This window comes from Lepus europaeus, chromosome 13 (assembly GCF_033115175.1).
Source record: "Lepus europaeus isolate LE1 chromosome 13, mLepTim1.pri, whole genome shotgun sequence".
NCBI lineage: Eukaryota > Metazoa > Chordata > Mammalia > Lagomorpha > Leporidae > Lepus > Lepus europaeus.
The window spans coordinates 8,304,033-8,323,822 of record NC_084839.1 but is presented as its reverse complement, the minus strand read 5'-3'; the positions used below and the strand labels follow the sequence as shown (position 1 = coordinate 8,323,822).

The 19,790-nt window shown below is 64.4% G+C and overlaps 1 protein-coding gene across 3 annotated transcripts in view; it reads right to left on the bottom strand.

Moving 5' to 3' along the window:
- Positions 1-39: 39 nt before the first annotated feature.
- Positions 40-19,790, bottom strand: part of ATP6V1C2 (ATPase H+ transporting V1 subunit C2) — a 47,368-nt gene continuing 27,617 nt past the window's right edge. For 2 of the 3 annotated variants that reach the window (XM_062208960.1, XM_062208958.1), the window contains 10 exons: positions 17,416-17,510; positions 11,994-12,085; positions 9,541-9,639; positions 9,000-9,068; positions 7,346-7,438; positions 5,527-5,620; positions 3,668-3,805; positions 2,910-3,007; positions 566-698; positions 40-423 (listed from right to left, as the gene is read on the bottom strand). In XM_062208960.1, coding sequence (XP_062064944.1) covers positions 334-423; positions 566-698; positions 2,910-3,007; positions 3,668-3,805; positions 5,527-5,620; positions 7,346-7,438; positions 9,000-9,068; positions 9,541-9,639; positions 11,994-12,085; positions 17,416-17,510 — 1,001 coding nt within the window. In that variant the 3' untranslated portion in view covers positions 40-333. The remainder of the gene's footprint in view (positions 424-565; positions 699-2,909; positions 3,008-3,667; positions 3,806-5,526; positions 5,621-7,345; positions 7,439-8,999; positions 9,069-9,540; positions 9,640-11,993; positions 12,086-17,415; positions 17,511-19,790) is intronic. The other variant, XM_062208959.1, reaches the window with a different exon arrangement.

Here is a 19,790-nt window from a genome sequence, read left to right as displayed (position 1 = left end):
TGATAAATGTATGAACTTAGTGTCCACCTCATAAGCCAGGGCCCGACGTGACGCCTGCCCTGCGCCCTGCAGCCGGGACGCGGACAGCACTGCGCACGGCCCTGGGTCTCGGGCTCTGCAGTTAGCTCAGGCTTCTCCGTGCTCACCCACCTCAAAACCCCCGTCCAGGCAGCGCAGCAGGAGTCTATGTCAGACGTACAGGGAGGTGCAGCTTCTGAGTTAGAACTTAAGAGTTCAGAGGACTGGGCATTTTATTGTAACTTAAAAAAATAAATACAGCTAACTGTCGTGAGCAGTTTCTCTGGCCGGAGTCACCTGCGTGCCCGCCGGCCGCTAGTCCAGGAGACCGAGGTCGATGTGGAAGTAGACGTACGGGAAGTAGTCCTGGTTACTCAGCTGCAGCCCGGGGATCTCCACGGACGCCTGGGCGAGAAGACAGGCTCTGAGCCACGCGTGGGCGCTGCGGGACGTGTCTCCCCGCCCCTCCCCTGCTGGGCCGCAGCCGGCTGGCCAAGGCCACTGTGCGCCCCGTGGCAGCATGGCCACCTCGGGACCTGGTACCTACGTCCAGCAGGCTGGCAGCGGCGACCTGGTCCAGGTGTCGGAAGACGGAGTTGAGGACCTCCCGCAGGCGCTTGGTGGCCGACTTCTTGTGCGGCTGCAGGAGGACGGCCTGGAAGTTCACGGGCAGCCCGTACCTTTCCAGACAGACAGGTGTCAGCACGCCGAGTGGGCAGGGGAGGCGGCTGGGCCGACCCTCCCGCCCCCGCAGGCGTCTGCCTCAAGTCCTGCTCGGCCACTCTGGAGCAGCAGTCAGGGCTGTGGGCGGACAGCGCGCCGCGTCAGCCCCCGCCTGCCTGCCGCAGAGTGGCGCTGGGGTCTGCCGTCCGGGCCATGCACACGCTCCCCGAGCCATGTGCTAGGGCGGAAATGACGCCCTGACCGGGCGCTGCACCGGCCTCACCGGCACGCCCAGGACACAGCATGCCGCTTTTCTCATTTCTGGTCACCAGAGCTCTGGTGTAGCCAGGGGAGGGTGAGTGGTGAGATGGTGGCACCTCTTGCCTGCCCCCACCCCGGCCCACTGGGCACGAGCACATGCCCACAGCTGCACCCCAGGAGCACTACGGCACGGGCCGCGGCTTTGCTAAGGGACGGGCATGGCGGCCCCGACCCAGCGGCTGGGCCCGCCCCAGGCTGCGTGGACACAGCCTGCCCCGCCTCGGCGTCCCTCAGCCCGAGCTCCCTGGGCGGATGTCGCTCTCCCGCACCTTGGAGCCCTTCCAGGCGCCTGTCCTCACACGTCCTCTGGCTCACTCGGAACGTGGCTTCCGCAGTGGCTGGTGTGCTCGCGAGGGCCTGCCCCGCGCCATCGCTCCTGGACTCCACCAGGGAGCCTTCCCTCGCCTGCCCAGGTCCTCAGGGAAGTCGCCGGCTGCCCTCCAGCGTCTCCCACCAGTGGCCTGCTGATGGCCGAAGCCACAGGCCACCTAAGCCTCAGCCTCGCGCCTCCTGCTTCTCACCTCCCGGTACTGGGCCTCTCGGCCGTCACTCACCCTCCACGCTCGGCACCTTTCCCCTACGAGGACCTGGCGTCACCCCCGCACCTGCCGCTCGGGACTCCCCAACACCTGTTCCCCAGACCTCCTGCCACCAAGCCCTCGTGGCGCAGCTGACGCTGTGGCTGCTTCACGTGGCTTCTCAGACAAACATCTCACATCCTCTCTGCCCGCTCAGCGGGGCGAGAGCCGGGGCCGGAGAGCATCACCTCCTAAAGCCACCAGAAAGACTCGGGGAGCTGCACACAGGCTGACCCGAGAGCACAACACAAAGCCAAAGACACAGGAGCCGCACAGCCAGCATCAAGGACCCCGCTTCCTATCGGGCTCGACGCCATTCGCCACGGCGACCCACGGGCGTGAGCCGTGAGCAACCTTTGCTCTCTGCGGTACTCCTGACTGGCGCTTCACTGTGGTCTCGTAGGACAGCCAAGCCGAGGAAGAAAGGGGAGAGGTGACCAAGGAGACTTGTGGGAAATGCATTTATCCCAACTAGGCACGGAGGCCGCCTGCCCACCGCCCCGCGCAGGCGGGCATCCCGTGAGGCTCGGACGGACTGCAGTGGGCCTCCGACTCCTGGGGCCCGTCCACGCCGGAGGTGGCTGCAGTGCCCTGGCTTAGCGGGGCTGTACCCTTAACCCTCCCGGCCTCCAGGAGCCAGGTGCGGGTGTGGACTGGACAGCCAGGAGCCGGGCTCAGGTCTGTGTTTGAGCAAGCCACACCGACAGCCCCGAGGATGAGGGCGAGGCTACAACAGCGGTTGGGCAAGCAGGGCCGGGGACCAGAGGGTGAGAACGGAAGGCACAGGCTGGCCCTGTCCAAGCTGACCCTGAGGGCAGCCAGAGGCAGCTCACCGCAGGCAAGCAGCAGGCCCCGGGTGGGAGATGGTGGGGTGCACGCTGCAGGGGACCCCGGTGCCTGCAGGCAGGAGCGGCCGGCACGATGCCACCCAGATGGGGCGGACTCGGGACACGGGACATGCTCAGAACAGGGTGGGGAAGCTCGGGGTACAGATGTGTCCTGATTCTACTTCCAAAGCACTTAGCACCTCCACAGCCCCCCAGGGCCCAGGCCAGGGAGCCAGTGTTTCCTGTCGGGGTGGAAATCACAGGGGATCCTCGCCGTGTGCTCCGCTCTCCTTGGAAGAGCGCGGCAGAAGGAGCGTGCTTGTTGCGATGTGAGTTGGCTTTTCTTGGCCTGCCCTGAGGATCGGGCCTGGGAGGGTGAGGGTGGACGGGGCTGTGTCCCAGGAGGCACTGGGGTCCTGGGGGGCAGGCGGCGCACAGATGAGACCTCCCCCAGGCGGGCAGCGGAGGCATAGAGGGAGGGCGGGGCGTCGCCTGCACGCACCTGAGCACAGACTCCACGAACACCCGCAGGGCCTTGATGTGGATCCAGGCGATAAAGGCCTCACTGAAGTTCACCTTGAGCCAGCGCAGCAGGGGGCCCTGCAGAGACAGGACGGCCGGTCACAGGGCCTGCTGCCGCCGGGGACAGAGGGCTGCGGTGTCAGAGCGGGCCCCGAGCCGAGCAGACAGGCCCAGGAGTCGGCAGAAGCAGCATCCCTTGGACGGGCCCCACTGTGTCAGCCTGCGGCACCAGGCGCGCTCAGCGGGCGGCCAATGGCTCAGGCCCCCGGGCACGGGGCTGTCGGCAGGAAGCTAACGGCTTCACCTGACACCACACAGCCAAGGAGCCCACCTTCCCAGCAGACCCTGCCCCGGGGTCCTGGTATCACCCATCAGCTGCCGCTGCCACTGAGGCCGGCAGGGCAGCCCCTGCAACCTCCAACTCCCACAAGTCATGTGGGGCCGGGGCGGCCCAGGGGGGCACAGCCCAGCTGCCCGACGACCACCACCACCAGCCAGAGCCCTGCCCGTCACCAGTTCCAGCCACCTGCAGCCAGGGCGGAGGCGCCCTGGCCCACAAGCACCCTCTGCCCTGGGGGAGGGAGCTGCAGTGCGGCCCCCAGATCAGTAGGAAGGCATGATTCGGGCTCCTGGGATTTGCCACCTCCAAAGCCGCGTCCGATCACGGAAAGGCAAGTTTTCAGAAGCAGCTGCGCTGGCAGATGCGAGCCGGGGCCCCGGACTCCCGGGGGTTCTTACCTCGCCCTCGCCCTCACTCTCTCTCTCTCTGTCGCTCTGCCCCGCAGCGGGCCTATCGGGGTTCCCTAGCGGGGTCACCTTAACCTTGTGGTCCGGGAAGGTGGTGGATCCCTTTTTAAGAGCAACACAGGAAGTTTGCTAAAGGCACAGAAATGGTTCATTAATCTTCTGGCAAACACTCATCACAGACAAACAAACATTTGACAGTAAGCTTGAGGGTCCTGGCCCACCCTGGCCCAAGTGGACTGCGCGAGGGGCGTGGCAGGTGCCCAGAGGAAAAAACCTCCGGGCTCCAGATTCCAGGGACAGAGCCACACCCCCTCTTCTCCCTGCCTGGCCTCGGTCAGGACCCCTGTCACCGGCAGACGGGGGCGACACCAGAGGGGTCACTGAAACAGGCCTGCATGTGGGCTGCCTCGTTCTGGGCTCAGGGCCATGAGGACGTGGCCAGGGCCACGGTGAGGACGTCACAGCCCTTAGCACTGCGTCCCAGCTGGCGGCTGCGCCACCCCCCAGGGCAGGAGGCAGGCTCCTGTGTGGCCCCCTGACCACAGGGGGCCTGGCGGGCCTGCACTGGCACAGAGGTGGGTGCCGAGGGCCCTGCTTTGCCACCTGTCCTCCCAGCTGGACGCCTGTGTGAGCTGCCACCATCCGGCCCCATCAAGACGCCGTGGCAGGGTCTCAGGGTCAGGGCTGAAGCCAGCAGGGAAAGGCTGGGCTTCAGAGAAGGGGAGGGGTCCGGGGAGCCACCCTCTGGACTCCGGCTCTCATGGCTGGCAGTCACTCCCTCCCCGGTGTGCTGGGTCTATGGGTGTGGCCTTGGAGGACCGGAGTGCTGGGTGTCCCCACCCAGACGCGTCCCTGTGTCCTTGTGAGGGTGCAAACCCCCCAAGTGAACGTTTACGTCATCCACTATTTCCTTCCTAAAGGGAAAGAGGTGGGTCCATGGGGCAGGGTGGGGGGGTGCTCAGGCCTGTGCTCGGTTCTGGGGAGGGGGCTCTGGTTCACAGTCCCTGCCGGGGGTCATCAACTCAAGCCAGGACGGATGTGCACGGGCGATCGGCCATTGTCACACGAGGGAGGCGGCCCTGGCGCACACTTGAACCTGGGGCCGAGCCCTCCCCCATGCACACACTCACAGCTCAGAGTTTGCACACACACTGCCCTGTCTTGGGAAGGACCTGCCCCGCGTCCTGCTCCTTCCCCCTCTGCTGCAGGATGCTCCCTGGCCGGCCCAGGGGGACCTGGGGCCCGGGGACATCGTAGCTGCACAGGCACCTTGCCCGGGGCTAAGCTGGGCCAGTGCTGCAGCCAGAGGCTGGGGTCTGGAATGTGCCCATTTTACAGAGTGGGGGAGCAGCACTCCCTGAGCCTCATCTCTCCCCGCCGGGTGCCAAGCTGCCCTCCCGTGTGAACCACGCTGAGTGGCTGTGGTTGGAGTCTCCCAGATAAGCACCTGCTCCTTGCCAAGAACCCAGGGAGGAGAAGCCAGCGCTGGTGACCCCTGGAAACCGCATGGCCAGGGACGGCAGGGGGACTGTTGATGGCACGTTCCAGCCATGGCACAGCCCACTCCTGGGCCCAAGTGCTTCTGCTGGAGCCCACCGGCTTCGCCAGGCCCCCGGCTCCCTAGCTAACCTGACAGCACTCAACTCCCCAGCCACACAGGAGAGCGGAGCCTCCCTCCCCAGAGAGCTGCAGGCAAAGCGTCCGCACCGAGGTCCCAGCTCCTGTGTGGCCTCGGCTGACCCGCGCCCATCTCTCTGCCCTGCCCGAGAGAGCCTGCTCCTCCCGGTGCGAGCCCTGGGGGACCGGGACCCTCTGGGTGGGTCACGGGCTGGGGCCCTGGCCGTACTCACATACTGCTGCTTCTTATCAGACAGCAATCTGCTCATCTCATCGCGCTCCCTTCGGATTGCTGTTTCATCATAGTAAAACTCTCTGACAGTGAACCTTCCAGGACAAAACAACCTTCACAAAGGGGCTCGGGCAGAGCGGAAACCCTGCCCACCCAGGGGAGACAGCCCAGAGACCCCACCTCTACCCGGGACAGCCCAGAGACCCCACCGCCACCCAGAGGAACAGCCCAGAGACCCCACCTCTCCCCAGGAGACACAGACCAGAGACCCACCTCTACCCAGGAGAGACAGCCCAGAGACCCCACCTCTACCCGGGAGAGACAGCCCAGAGACCCCACCTCTACCCGGGAGAGACAGACCAGAGACCCACCTCTACCCGGGAGAGACAGCCCAGAGACCCCACCTCTACCCGGGAGAGACAGCCCAGAGACCCCACCCCCACCCCCACCCAGGAGGGACAGCCCAAAGACCCCACCCCCACCCAGGAGAGACAGCCCAGAGACCCCACCTCTACCCGGGAGAGACAGCCCAGAGACCCCACCCCCACCCCCACCCAGGAGAGACAGCCCAGAGACCCCACCCCCACCCCCACCCAGGAGCGACAGCCCAGAGACCCCACTGCCACCCAGAGGGACAGCCCAGAGACCCCACCTCTACCCAGGAGAGACAGCCCAGAGACCCCACCCCCACCCAGGAGAGACAGCTCAGAGACCCCACCCCCACCCAGGAGAGACAGCCCAGAGACCCCACCCCCACCCAGAGGGACAGCCCAGAGACCCCACCCCCACCCAGAGGGACAGACCAGAGACCCCACCTCTACCCAGGACAGACAGCCCAGAGACCCCACCTCCACCCCCACCCAGGAGGGACAGACCAGAGACCCCACCCCCACCCAGAGGGACAGCCCAGAGACCCCACCTTTACCCAGGAGAGACAGACCAGAGACCCCACCGCCACCCAGGAGAGACAGCCCAGAGACCCCACCCCCACCCAGAGGGACAGCCCAGAGACCCCACCTCTACCCAGGAGAGACAGCCCAGAGACCCCACCGCCACCCAGAGGGACAGACCAGAGACCCCACCACTACCTGGGAGACACAGACCAGAGACCCCACCCCCACACAGAGGGACAGCCCAGAGACCCCACCCCCACCCCCACCCAGGAGGGACAGACCAGAAACCCCACACCCACCCAGAGGGACAGCCCAGAGACCCCACCACTACCTGGGAGACACAGACCAGAGACCCCACCTCTACCCAGGAGGGACAGACCAGAGACCCCACCTCTACCCAGGAGAGACAGCCCAGAGACCCCACCCCCACCCCCACCCAGGAGAGACAGCCCAGAGACCCCACCCCCACCCCCACCCAGGAGGGACAGCCCAGAGACCCCATCCCCACCCCTACCCAGGAGAGAAAGACCAGAGACCCCCACCCTCACCTACGAGAGACAGCCCAGAGACCCCACTGCCACCCAGAGGGGCAGACCAGAGACCCCACCCCCACCCCTACCCAGGAGGGACAGACCAGAGACCCCACCCCCACCCAGAGGGACAGACCAGAGACCCCACCCCCACCCAGGAGAGACAGACCAGAGACCCCACCTCTACCCAGGAGAGATAGCCCAGAGACCCCACCCCCACCCAGAGGGACAGACCAGAGACCCCACCCCCACCCAGAGGGTCAGACCAGAAACCCCACCTCCACCCAGAGGGACAGACCAGAGACTCCCCACCCCCACCCAGGAGAGACCAGAGACCCCATCCCCACCCAGAGGGACAGACCGGACCCAGAGCCTGCCCCCAAGGCCTCCCCCTCACTTGTTCTCTTTGGCTTTGACTTTGAAGTCGTCAATCACTTTCCGGAACAGAGTCACAGTGAAGAGGCCGCCCTCGCCGTCCTCGGCGATCAGCCTGTGGGGAGGGGCATTTGTCCACTGCGGACCCACACACCCGGCCCAGGCCGACCCCACGGCCCGGCCGTCTCCTGTGTCCCCTGCAGCCAACGAGCACCGGGAAGCGAGGACAACCCTCGCTCTTCCTGGCTTCCCTGCCTCTGGCCGCCTCTTCCACACCGGCTCCAGGCTAGGGCAGGCGTGCAGAGGCCTGGGCTATCTCCTGCCCATCACGCGAGGGGGGGGGGGGGGGGACCAAGCTCCTCCTACACGGGCTGTGTGCCCCGCCCCCTCCCCACTGGCCCTGTGTGAGTCCTAGCTGGACACAGCATCCCCAGCACGCTCCAACACAGGAGCGCTGGGGCCCCCGTCCCCAACAACATGACATGGGAGCGTGGGGGGCAGGGGGCTGAGGGCTTCCTGAGTCACACCAGCCTAAAGACCAAGACAGTGGGTGTCCTTGGGCCGGGCATCTCCTGGGCACGCTGGCCTGGCCACCCTGTGTCTCGGATCCCCTGCCCCCAGAGGGACCGTCGCAGGCCCCAGACCTCCCGAGAGCCATCTGGGCAGCTCCCCCACACCCTCTGACAGTGCAGGGCCTGAGGCTCTGGTAGGAGAGGCAGAGTTGGCTGCCGAGCCCAGCTCTAGGGCGCTTGGCGAGCCTGGGACGCCCGTGCCCGGCAGGCCAGCTCCGGCAGCTCCCCTGTTACCTGCACACCCAGCTCCTCCTCCCTTGAGCTGCTGGCTCGTTCCCCCACCCACCCACCCACCCGTGACCTCAGGCGGTGACCGTCCTGTCCCCTGCACCCCTTGGTTTAGCTCCTGATGACTGAGCAAGTGGCCTGGGAGAGCCCGACTGGGCAGCAGGTGCCCCAGGGCAGAGGCCTCCAGCATGGACTGGGGTGGGCAGGCCTGCAGGGGGCAGATGGGAGGGGAGCGGGCAGGGGGAGGCAAGTTCCCCGGGCGGGGCTGCCTGCCTGGGGCTCTGTCTAAAATCTCTTAAAATCACAACCGACTTAGACATACAAAATAGCTTGAAGGATGATAAATACCTCGGTATCAGCCACTCCACTTAAACTACCATGCAATTCTCTCCCGTGCCACCACACCCCACTCCTGGCGTGCAGGTCAGCACGATCGTGGACTCGGGGTTCTGCTGTGCACTCGTGGGCAAGCGTCCCCAAGGCACAGAGATCGGTCCCATCCCGTTCCCGGAACTGCCCCTCGCTGGACCTCCCAGCTGTGTCCATTCCCCAGAGGACACAGCTGGGACCTGATCCCCACCTTCCTCCCCTGCTCGGTGCCCAGCTATCCCCCAGGCAGGCACTGGAACCAGGCACACGCTGGGGATAGTCAATGCCAGGCGGAGAACACAGAGGGCCAGCAGAGGCCCCTGCACCGGGTGCCAGACCCGGGGGGAGGAGAGGCAGTGGAGGTTGAAAGAGCAAGGCCCCTGGCCTGGGATATGACAAAGGAATTCCGGGCCGAGAGACTCGCAAGGGCACAGGTGCAGGGGAGCCCCCCGCCTCCCCCCACCCAGTGCACCACCCTGCTCACCAGCAGACCTGGGCCCCACTTACTTGGTCGACCGAGGGACCACCATGTCCGAGAGGGACTCGTAGGTTTTCTGCCATTGTGAGTAGCTTGGCCTGCAAGAACACAGCCCTGTGCAGTGATCCGAGCAGCAAGGGCCCGGAGCGCTGCTCACCCCTCCTACCCGAGGAGCTGACAGTGAGCAGGGAGAGTGCTCCCAACATCCCCGAGGCCCTGCAGCAGGACAAGCTCTGCCCAGGATGGGGCCGCAGGGCACGCACGGGAGGCATGAGGGAGGGGCTGAGTGCAGCTGAATTTGCTGGCTGTGTGAGCCCTGATGAGCTCCCTGGGCAGGAGACCTCTCAGGCCAGAAAAGGGCCGCCTGTGATGCTCCAGGCCCACAGCAGGTGCACAAAGCATGGCTGCTTCTACCACCACCACCCCAGCTGCCATTCAGGGGGCCCTGTGCAGGAGCACCTACTTCCCAGAGGTTAGGCCAGTGGGGGCTCCTCTTCCTCACTGCCCCAGACACAGAGAGCAAGGCTTGTGGCCAGGCCAGTGTCCCCCGCCCCTTCCTGGCCCACGTACTTGGGGACGATGACCAGTAGCGTGATGAGATACTCAGAATCCAGCACAAAGTCCTCCTTGCACACGATGTCGCTCAGTGTCCGAGTGAACAGGTTCCCCCTGGAAGGGACGGGGAGCCAAGGCTGTGGTCAGCCCAGGGGAACACAGGACCGCGCTCACACCCACAAGGCCCAGGCATGGGGGAGGAGGGTGTGCAGGCTGGAGCCTGGGAGAGGCGGGGACTCCCCCATACAATGGTCCTCCCTGGCCCAGCCCCGCTGCCACCCTCTCCCCTCCAGGGAGAGAGCTTGGCAGGGCCTCTCGCACTCTCACCAGTCAGCAGAGGGGCTGCAGAACCCAACACCTGCGTGCCCTGCCGTGCCCCGGTGCCAGCCACCAGCTGCCAGCAGCGGGCAGGCAGCTCGAGCTCCTCGGGTGTCAGCTCACGGCCTCAGCGGAGATGGCCCGGATAGAGCCCCGTGTCACTTTACAAGCCCACGGGTCCCGCAGCCAGGGGACACCCGCCCAAAACAGCTTTGCATAGGCTCGGCAGGCCTGGCCCGAATCAAGGTCATGGCCTCGTTGGCATGGGGCTCAAGGTTGCCCCTGGTGTGCAGCCCTTCAGCTGCCACTCACAGACACCTACAGGGAGCGTGTGCGCCTGTCGCTGCAGGCACTGGACACAGTATTCGCACCCAGCAACACACGGAGCCTCCCCGGGCAATGTCCCCATGCGCTCACCCAAGACCACAGGAACAGTGCAATCCCAGCCCCCAGAGACCACACTCCTCTCCCACCCCCTGCCTGCACCACCACTGGGCAGCCGTGCACAAAACCCGCAGAGGCTGCCGTGGGCACAGACCACCCTGTGACGTGTGCATTTCCTCTGTGCCCCCAGCGCGAGGCCCCTGCCCGTGAATGGGCAATGAGCGATCGTAAGCTCTACACGTGCAAACGCTGTAACTGACTTCTCCTTTCTACCCATGGGGCTCAGCACACAGCATCCCCCCACCCCGTCCCAAGCAAAGAGGGGATGAGGCGCCCGCCACTCCTTGTATGCACCCCTCGCTCACTCGCTGGCTGCATGCTCAAGAAATCAACTAAAGTGAGCGCAGACCACGGACGGACGGACAGACGGACGGACGGAGCGATGAATGCCCAGCAAGGAAAGGCCGGGCCAGGTGCCAGCTCCAGTGTCGGCCACTTCTAAGGACCACGATTTGGTGGCTCCACGCCTAACCACCTATGCCGAGACTGCCACGTAGGACCCTCTGCCTTCCTCCCAGGCTGCACGGCTCACACCCACGCAGCTCTGATGAGAAGGCAGGGGACCCGCCACAAGGGTGCCTGTGAAACGCATCTTTGCCCGCCCCCCTGCCAGGTTTTTAATTTTCCACACATGGACTACAGGGTGGGTGTCCCTCATCCGAAACGCCTGGGACCAGAACGGAAGAAAGCGCGTCTCGGATAATTTTGAACGTGGGAATCTGTGCGTGCGTCATGGGAGATCTCGGGGGTAGGACCCGAGTCTAACTGTGAACTCCATTAGGTCCCACGCACGCTGTCCACACAGGACACAGCACTGTCAGCACACCTGTGAGCTGCCCGCAGCCCAGCACGCGGGGTCGAGGTGGAATTTTCCACCTGCCGCATCGTGTACACGCTCAGACCATTTCGGGTTTTGGAGCACGTCACGCTTCAGATCTCGGGCTAGGGATATTCCTTCAGGACCTGCACACACAAGGCAGCTGGCCCGCCAGCTCTAAGAGGGACACACAGCAGGGCACCTGCCAGGTGACGCCCTGCACCCATAGCACGAGCCGTCCGAGGGCGGGCAGCCGGCTCTGAGCTCCCGGGGCTGCCCCTCTGGAGAGAACCTTCAGGAACCAACCTCAACAACCAGACCTGAAGGCTGGGGGCACTCAAGAGCTCCTCCACGCCAACCCCACCCTGCCCAGGCCCCTCGAGCCTCTGCAGGAGCTCACACGGCTGCTGCTCACATACCTCCACCCACAGGGCGCTCACTACCTGCCTCATCAGAGCATGCTTGCTCCCGATACCCCCACCCCTTGCTAACAGGGCTGTCTGCAGGAGCACCCGGCTCCCCCCTCCACGCGGTGGCTCTCAGCCAGCTGGGGAAGGTGCCCGGGTCCCTGAGGCTGCTGTGACCCGGGCGGCAGAGCCCACCATGCCCCCTGCTCCACACCAAGAGCCAGGTTCTGACACCTCTCCGTAGAGCGTCCACGACGGGGAAGACCCAGGGCAGCGCCTCGGGCGTTCTGGATGGGGTGGGGGAGGGGGCTTGGGGACCAGCAGCACCACGTTCTCCACAGGCACACACAGGGCGGTGTGACCGCCCATCTGCCCGCCCCACGCGGCTCTGTCTCACTGTCACGCTCACGCGTGGGCCCGCGCTCCCGAGCCGCCCAGGGAGGGGAAAGGCAGGCAAGGCCAGCTGGGCGGCAGATACGCACATGGACTTCTTCTCCAGGTTCTCCAGGGTGGTCTTCAGCGTGTTGTAAGCGGCCGTCCGGGACTTCAAGTCCGTCTCGATCTGTGCCAGTTGCTGCGTGGGAAAGCAGACGCCCCCGGCGACCGTGAGCATCGCGGCTGCTGGTGCAGCTTTGCCGAGTGGCCACTGGCTGCTCACAAGGCCCCAGCTGTCAGCCTGCATGGGCGCATGGCCACGCCCTCACCCCAGACGGTCCAGCCCCCGGGCCCACAGTCAGCCTGCACACGGGGAGGGCCAGTGTCGCCAGTTTTGGGAGTGTTTGGCTAGGATTGCATGCCAAGCTCCACCTCCCCCTGACCCTATGTGGTCAGGGCATCCCGCGCCCTCCACACCTCTCCCTCCTGGGCTCTGCCGGGGCTGGGGTGGCTCAGGCTGACCCTGGTCCATGCTTCACCTGTGTCCCCAGGCTCAGTCCTTGCAGTCGGAGGCAGGCACCACGTGGATGCGGCAGGGGCCCCTGCTGGCTCTGGAGGTCCAGGGTGCAGGGAACACGCTCCAGATGCCCCCCCCTCCCCAGCAGACTGGCAGGGGCAGTGCGAAACCACTCAAGTCCAGGCTGCAAGCAGGGCTCCGTGCTCACTGGCGGGCCAGCCTCTGGTCCCTGCCTGCCCAGCTGAGGGTCACAGCCAGGGTGGGCACCAGTGAGAGAACACCGTCCAACAGGCCCAGCTGGGGGAAGCCCTCAAGACAGCAGCAGGTGTCAAGAGTGACGGCTGCCGCGAGCGCTCGGAAGCCGGTGCCACCGAGAGCCCCGCCCCCCAGCCCCAGCTGTCGGGGGCTCCAGCGTCGACAGCAGACCCCTTCCCTAAGGCACTGGTCCCAAAGCACGGCATCCCGGCAGGGGACGCTGTGCAGGCCCGAGGCCAGCGTGGGAGATTCCTGTCTGCCCCCACGCGGCTCTGCAAGGCCCTCCTCAGCCTGGAGGCAGCTCCGCCACAGACATCACCGATGCACGGCAATGGCGGCTGCTGCTCCAGGAAGCTCGGGGACCACTGGGTGAAAACAGGCCAGCGTGCAGGAGCCCAGCGGTCAGGAGCCCAGGGCGCAGGGGCCCAGCAGGCAGGAGCCCAGGGCGCAGGAGCCCAGCGGTCAGGCGCCCAGGGTGCAGGAGCCCAGTGGACAGGAGCCCGGGGCACAGGAGCCCAGCGGACAGGAGCCCAGGGCACAGGAGCCCAGCAGGCAGGAGCCCAGGGCACAGGGGCCCAGCAGGCAGGAGCCCAGGGTGCAGGAGCCCAGGGCACAGGAGCCCAGCGTGCAGGGGCCCAGGACGCAGGAGACTGCATGCAGGAGCCCAGCGGTCAGGAGCCCAGGGTGCAGGAGCCCGTGTGCAGGAGCCCTGCGTGCAGGGGCCCAGGGCGCAGGGGCCCAGCGGTCAGGAGCCCAGCAGGCAGGAGCCCAGGGCGCAGGGGCCCAGCGGTCAGGAGCCCAGGGCGCAGGGGCCCAGCAGGCAGGAGCCCAGGGCGCAGGAGCCCAGCGGTCAGGCGCCCAGGGCGCAGGAGCCCAGTGGACAGGAGCCCGGGGCACAGGAGCCCAGCGGACAGGAGCCCAGGGCACAGGAGCCCAGCAGGCAGGAGCCCAGGGCACAGGGGCCCAGCTGGCAGGAGCCCAGGGTGCAGGAGCCCAGGGCACAGGAGCCCAGCGTGCAGGGGCCCAGGACGCAGGAGACTGCATGCAGGAGCCCAGCGGTCAGGAGCCCAGGGTGCAGGAGCCCGTGTGCAGGAGCCCTGCGTGCAGGGGCCCAGGGCGCAGGGGCCCAGCGGTCAGGAGCCCAGCAGGCAGGAGCCCAGGGCGCAGGGGCCCAGCGGTCAGGAGCCCAGGGCGCAGGAGCCCGTGTGCAGGAGCCCTGCGTGCAGGGGCCCAGGGCGCAGGAGCCCAGCAGGCAGGAGCCCAGGGCGCAGGGGCCCAGCGTGCAGGGGCCCAGGGCGCAGGAGCCCGTGTGCAGGCCGGCGTATCCGCGCGGCAGTCCACTCCACCCCGGCAGACACAGACACCTTTGGAGGGAACCGGGCGAGCAGAGGCGCAGGGCCGGGCTCAGGAGGCCGTTGGCGTTTCCACCTGCACACATGCAGGGTCTGATTCCTTTGGTAAATAAGACCTCAGTTATTGAAAACGTGCCACTGTGGAATGATGAGGGTCACGGGAAGGCAGAGAGAGACCACATAGATCTCACATGCCCTTCATGATGCTTGTCCCACCGATAACTTACTGCACACCCAGACCACACCAAAACACAGCTACGCTACAGTCACACTCACATCACAACCAGCTATGCACAATGCGCCCTACAGCCACACACACATCACAACCAGATTACACACTACCCTACAGCCACACACACATCACAACCAAACACACTGTGTCCTAAAGCCACACTCACATCACAACCATACCATATACACTGCCCTATAGCCACACTCACATCACAACCAGACCACACACACTGTACTACAACCATACATCACAACCAGACCACACTGCACTACAGCCACACTCACATCACATGTTAGATCATGCCATACTGTGCCCTACAGCCACTCACATCACAACCAGACCACACACACTGCCCTACAGCCACACTCACATCACAACCAGACCATACCACACTGTACCCTACAGCCACATTCACAACCACACACACTGTACCCTACAGCCTCACACACATCACATGTTAGAGCACACCATACTATGCCCTACAGCCACACTCACATTACAACCACCTACACACACTTCACTACAGCCACACACACATCACAACCAGACCATAAAGACTGCCCTCCAGCCACACACATCACAACTAGCCATGCACACTGCCCTACAGCCACACTCACATCACAACCAGACCACACACACTGCCCTACAGCCACACTCACATCACAGCTACACATTACATTGTACTCCACAGCTCCATCACACCACATCACAACTAGTCTGTAACACACTGAACTCTACTATATTCGACTGCATCACAACCATGCTATCTCACCCACTCCAGCTGAGCTACAACTACGCTCTGTGTATACTAACACTACTACAGTGCACCGCACACCCATTCTGCACCACATCTCACTCTACAGCTGTGCGTACAACTACACACTGCACTGAGCTGCACTGTATCAGTGTAGGGTACACCCTCACAACTAAACCACAGAGTATTCCTCAGAGACAGAGAGAGAGAGACAGGGACAGAGAGACAAAGAGACAGAGACAGAGAGACAGGGAGAGACAAAGAGACAGAGACAGAGAGACAGAGAGACAGAGAGAGACAAAGAGACAGAGATAGAGACATAGAAAGACAGAGACAGAGACAGACTGATACAGAGATATCTCTTGGAAACAGGACCCACATCTAAGCACAAAACTCAAATGTTTCACAACTCACACACATGAAGGTGACTTACACACTTTTAGTGAGCCTGCGCTCTGAATGCGACCTATCACATGAGGTCGGGGGTGGAGTTACCCACTCATCAGGTCAGGTTCACTCCCAAATATTCTAATTTATTTGATTTTGGGTATTCACATTAGAAATTGTGTACCTGCACTGCACTAAGCAACTGTACTGTACAACCACACAAGGTTACACTGCACGCATGGCCAGGTCACACACGCACACTGTGTACCTATACTGCACAGCTACACAATTCTACTGTACAGCCATGCAAGGTTATATTGCACACATGGCCAGGCCACACACACACACACACACACACTTAGCACACATCATGTACCTGTACTGCCCAGCTACACAATTCCACTGTACAACCACGCAAGGTTACACTGCACGCACGGCCAGGCCACACACACACACTTACCGCTCTGCACCACACAACGTTAGTGCAGTCTCAGAAACAAAGTGAACGTGGGTACAGTGTGCAGATCTTTTTAAAGACAGACCTTCATTTTCTTTTATAAAAAGTAAAACAAAAAAGAGCCCCTGGCTCCCATCGCTCTCCTGGCTCACCAGAGCAGTGAAAAGCTGCCCAGGGTGCCGGAGCCAGCAAGTCAGTGACGTGGGGCCCTGGGACCGCAGGGGCCCGAATCTGACGCCAGCCCCAGTTCTGCCTGGCTGGGCGACCTGATGCGAGCTCTCTGACCTCTCTGGGCTCCATGCCAGAGAATGGCGTGAGATCACGCAGGGATTAGGGCAGATTTAGTCATCTTTTGCAGAAAACAAAGCCGAAGCCGGGGTGTCACGCACGTGCGCCTGGCGCACCAAAGCCCAGGACCTCTGCCCCCGCTGCATCCGAGAGCCGGCTCCGAGCCGCAGCAGGGAAGCAGGGCCTTGCACACAGCACAGCTCGGGGCTCCGGTCCCCATGTCCCGCCTTCCCGGGCCAGAAAACCCGAGGCACGTCACCAAGCCCTCAGCACTTCCTCACCTGAAGTCGGGGGAGGTGAGTGGGAGGAGGCTGCCCCGCATGGCTCTGGCTGTAGGCACGCCTGGAGCGCGATCAGAACCCGTGCCCGCCTCCCTTGCCTGCTGTCCTGCCAGTCACCCTGGGCACGCCGCAGACGGCAGCAAAACCCGATCTCCTTACTCCCCAAGACAACCACGCGCTCTGCGAGGAGGGCAGGATGTCCCCCACGGGGCCTGGCCTCCCTGGGAGTCGGAGCACGCCGGGCCACCCACAGAGAATCCTGTACTTCCGGATCCAGGGTGGATGGGCACAGCGCCCTGCCAGGAACCACACCTGGCACAGGTGCCTTCTGCAGTCACTGCCCGTTGTTCCAGGAGGGGCCAGCCCCTTGGGCGGCACCCAGATTCCCCGGACTTCCGGCCCTCTCTCATCCCAGGAGACTGGGATGGGACCCAGAGCTGCTCCCGACCCGCCAGCCACACTCAGGAGAGAACACAGCACCTTCGTCCTGGCCCTCTGAGACGCTCTCCCCACCACAGACCGGCAGCAGATGCCAAATAACAGCTCAGTGTGCCGCGGCGGTGGGGACGGGACATGGGGAGGGCCCCCGCGGAGGACGGGAAGTCCCCAGGGACCCGGGCCATGGGGTTTTCAGTGCTGGAGGCCATGGATTAGCGGACAGCAGCCTGGGGAGCTGGCTCACAAACTCCACTGAAGTGAGCGCTTTTGCTTATAAAGTCACCCAGGGACCGGGCGTCAGATTCCCAAGGGCAAAGCAGCGTGGGGCCGAGCGCCTGTGGGTGCCAACACTAGGGGCTCAGCCCCCCGACCCCCACAGTGGGGAGTGTCCTGAACACCAGCTTTCTGGGTAGTGGACATGAGAGGGGTGGGGAGGCTGGGCGATCCCCTTCCTGTCCAGGGCTGCCCAGAAACCCAGAGCCCTGACCTCGCCTGGGCCACAGAGGGAGGCCCCAGCACAGCCAGCTCTGCTTCTGCGACATCAGGGGCCACCCTCCATCCCTCTCACCTTTGCCAACGTGTCCACCACGCCCGCCAGTGGCTGCTTTGCAGGGTACTTGGCCATGTCCCACTCGAAGTGAGTCACGAAAGACGTCAGGTCAACTGGAAGAACAGAGACACAGTACAGCCCGTGAGTGTGGCTCTCCATGTCTCCCTAGACCAAACCGCGAAGCCCTGGGCCCCGCATCACCGCCCACCCCAAGGAAGCCATCAGTAGATGCCGGTGTTCAGACTTGGGGCTCTGGGATGGCACACATGCCCCAGGGGCGGCAGAACCCATGCCCCTCTGCAAACCACAGCAGCAGACAGAGCCAGGGGCCCTGGAGCAGGTGCACCTCGGTGCCCCAGGTCTCCTCCCGGGGGGCTGCCACCCTAGGCTCTGCTGTGTGGACAGCATCAGGCCAACTGTTGCCTTTGCGCCAGCCGCTCGCTCACACTGCCCTGTCTCGCGGTACCCCAAAGGCTGGAGAGCCAGCAGCCATCCTTGAAACCACACAGCCCAGGGCCCATCACGGAGGCCACGGCCTGCAGGAGGAGCATCCCCTTGCCTCCTGAGGCCCGGCACCAGACAGTTCCAACGTGCACTGCGAAGCTCCCAGCATGCATCGTGAACAGCAAAAGGCTGCTGCTGTGACGGCGTGTGCCAGCGGCGTGGACGCGCACTTTCCAGTGTGTGTCCTCCTGCTACCCAAGAGCTCCCCGGGCCCAGCCCCGTTTGGTTCTGAGATCAGACAAGATGGAGAGCGAGCTGGCTGCTGCTACAGCGCCGACTCAGCCCGAGTCCGCACGTCTACAGAGAGCACAACGCACTGCTTCCCTTTTGCCCATTTCTCACCAAAAACAAAACCCCTGCCGTCCTCGGGGTGCCTGGGGCTCTGTGTGGGGAAGGAGCAAGCGGAGTTGAGGTCAGACACACACGACATGGAACGGACCTCGGGCAGGCAAGGAACCAGCTCAGCCCCTCGCCTGAGCCACGGGGAGCCGCCTCGCCGAGGGACTGTGCTCAGATTCGCCCCACCACTTTCAGAGCGCGCCCCCGAGCTGGCTGCCTTCCTTATTCCCTTCAACACACCTGCTCCGAGGCCAAGAGGCGACGTGGCAGGTGTTGAGGGCTACAGGAGTCCCCAGAAGCCCCCCAGCCCTGAAGGGACCGCCGTCCCGTCCCGGGTGGGTTTCTGGCCCCAGCTGTGTGCCAGCCCATGCTTCCTAGCCCATCACCGTGCACACAGCAGGGGACAGTCACCGTTCTTGACAGGCAGTCGCCCTCACCCAGCCGTGTGTCCACCTGCTGGATACAGGACACCCTCCCCCACCCAGCTTCAGGCTCTCACAGTCTACTGGGAGACAGCTGGGCAAGCGACAGCCTCCAGCGAGCCGGAGAGCTGGCGACAGGGCGTGTGGGGAACCAGGGAGGGCGCAGGGTGGCACCATGGCAGCCCTCAGAGACCGAAGGTGAGGTAAGGAGCATTGGCAGTGCCATGGGCCCCAGGAGTCACCGGGGGAAGCTGGTGGAACGGGCAGGTGGACGGAGGCTGGGCAGCAGGGCAAGGACTGGCCGTGAGGGTCGCACCTGCAAGTTATCCTGCATGAGTGCCAATGCAGGACCCCAGCCCCTCAGCCCCATTATGTGCCAGGAGCAGGACACAGATGGTGCCGACGAGGTCACCCTCCAAGCCCCCACGGGCCAGCCAGGCAGCGAGGGGCCGGCCAGTGGCACTGGCGCTCACAGAAGCCGAGGAGGGTGTGGGAGGGGAATGCGGAGCTGATGGGGGTGCTGAAGCAGCCCTGGGGAATGTGGGGGAGGACCCACCAAGCAGCCTGGTGACACCCAGCTCCCTAGGCTGAGCGACTGGGCGGGGGAGGGGCAGAGGTGAGAAGAGGTGAGCTCAGCGTGCGACAGGCCAGGGTCTGACGTGTGGGCAGAGGGGAACCGAACAGGACTTGGAGGGGACCGACCTGGGACAGAACCATCGTCCTCGCGAAAACGGACAGTGGTGGCACCCGGCAGTCTTGGAGGGCGCCTGGCCACTTCTCTAGGCTGGGACACACGAGTCACCCGGGTCAACTTCCTGCTCGGCTCCACTCAGAGCTCTCATCACTGCCACTCTGCCAATGGGATGCCCTGGTACATGGCAATTATGTAACCACCACCACACAGAGTGACATGCACACCGAGCCCTCGCCCCGCCCGCCCAGCAGAAGGGCACAGCAGGGCTGCAAGGGGACACGGTCACTGCCCTCAGCCACCCCTGCTCCAGAAACTTCCCAGATTTCCCAGGCTGGGAGAGGACTGGGTTTGTACATTTACGTCACAAGCGCTGGAATTAGGGCTGAGTCAGCGCCTGTGGACTGGGTACCCCTAAGGCACCGGGGGCGGAGTCC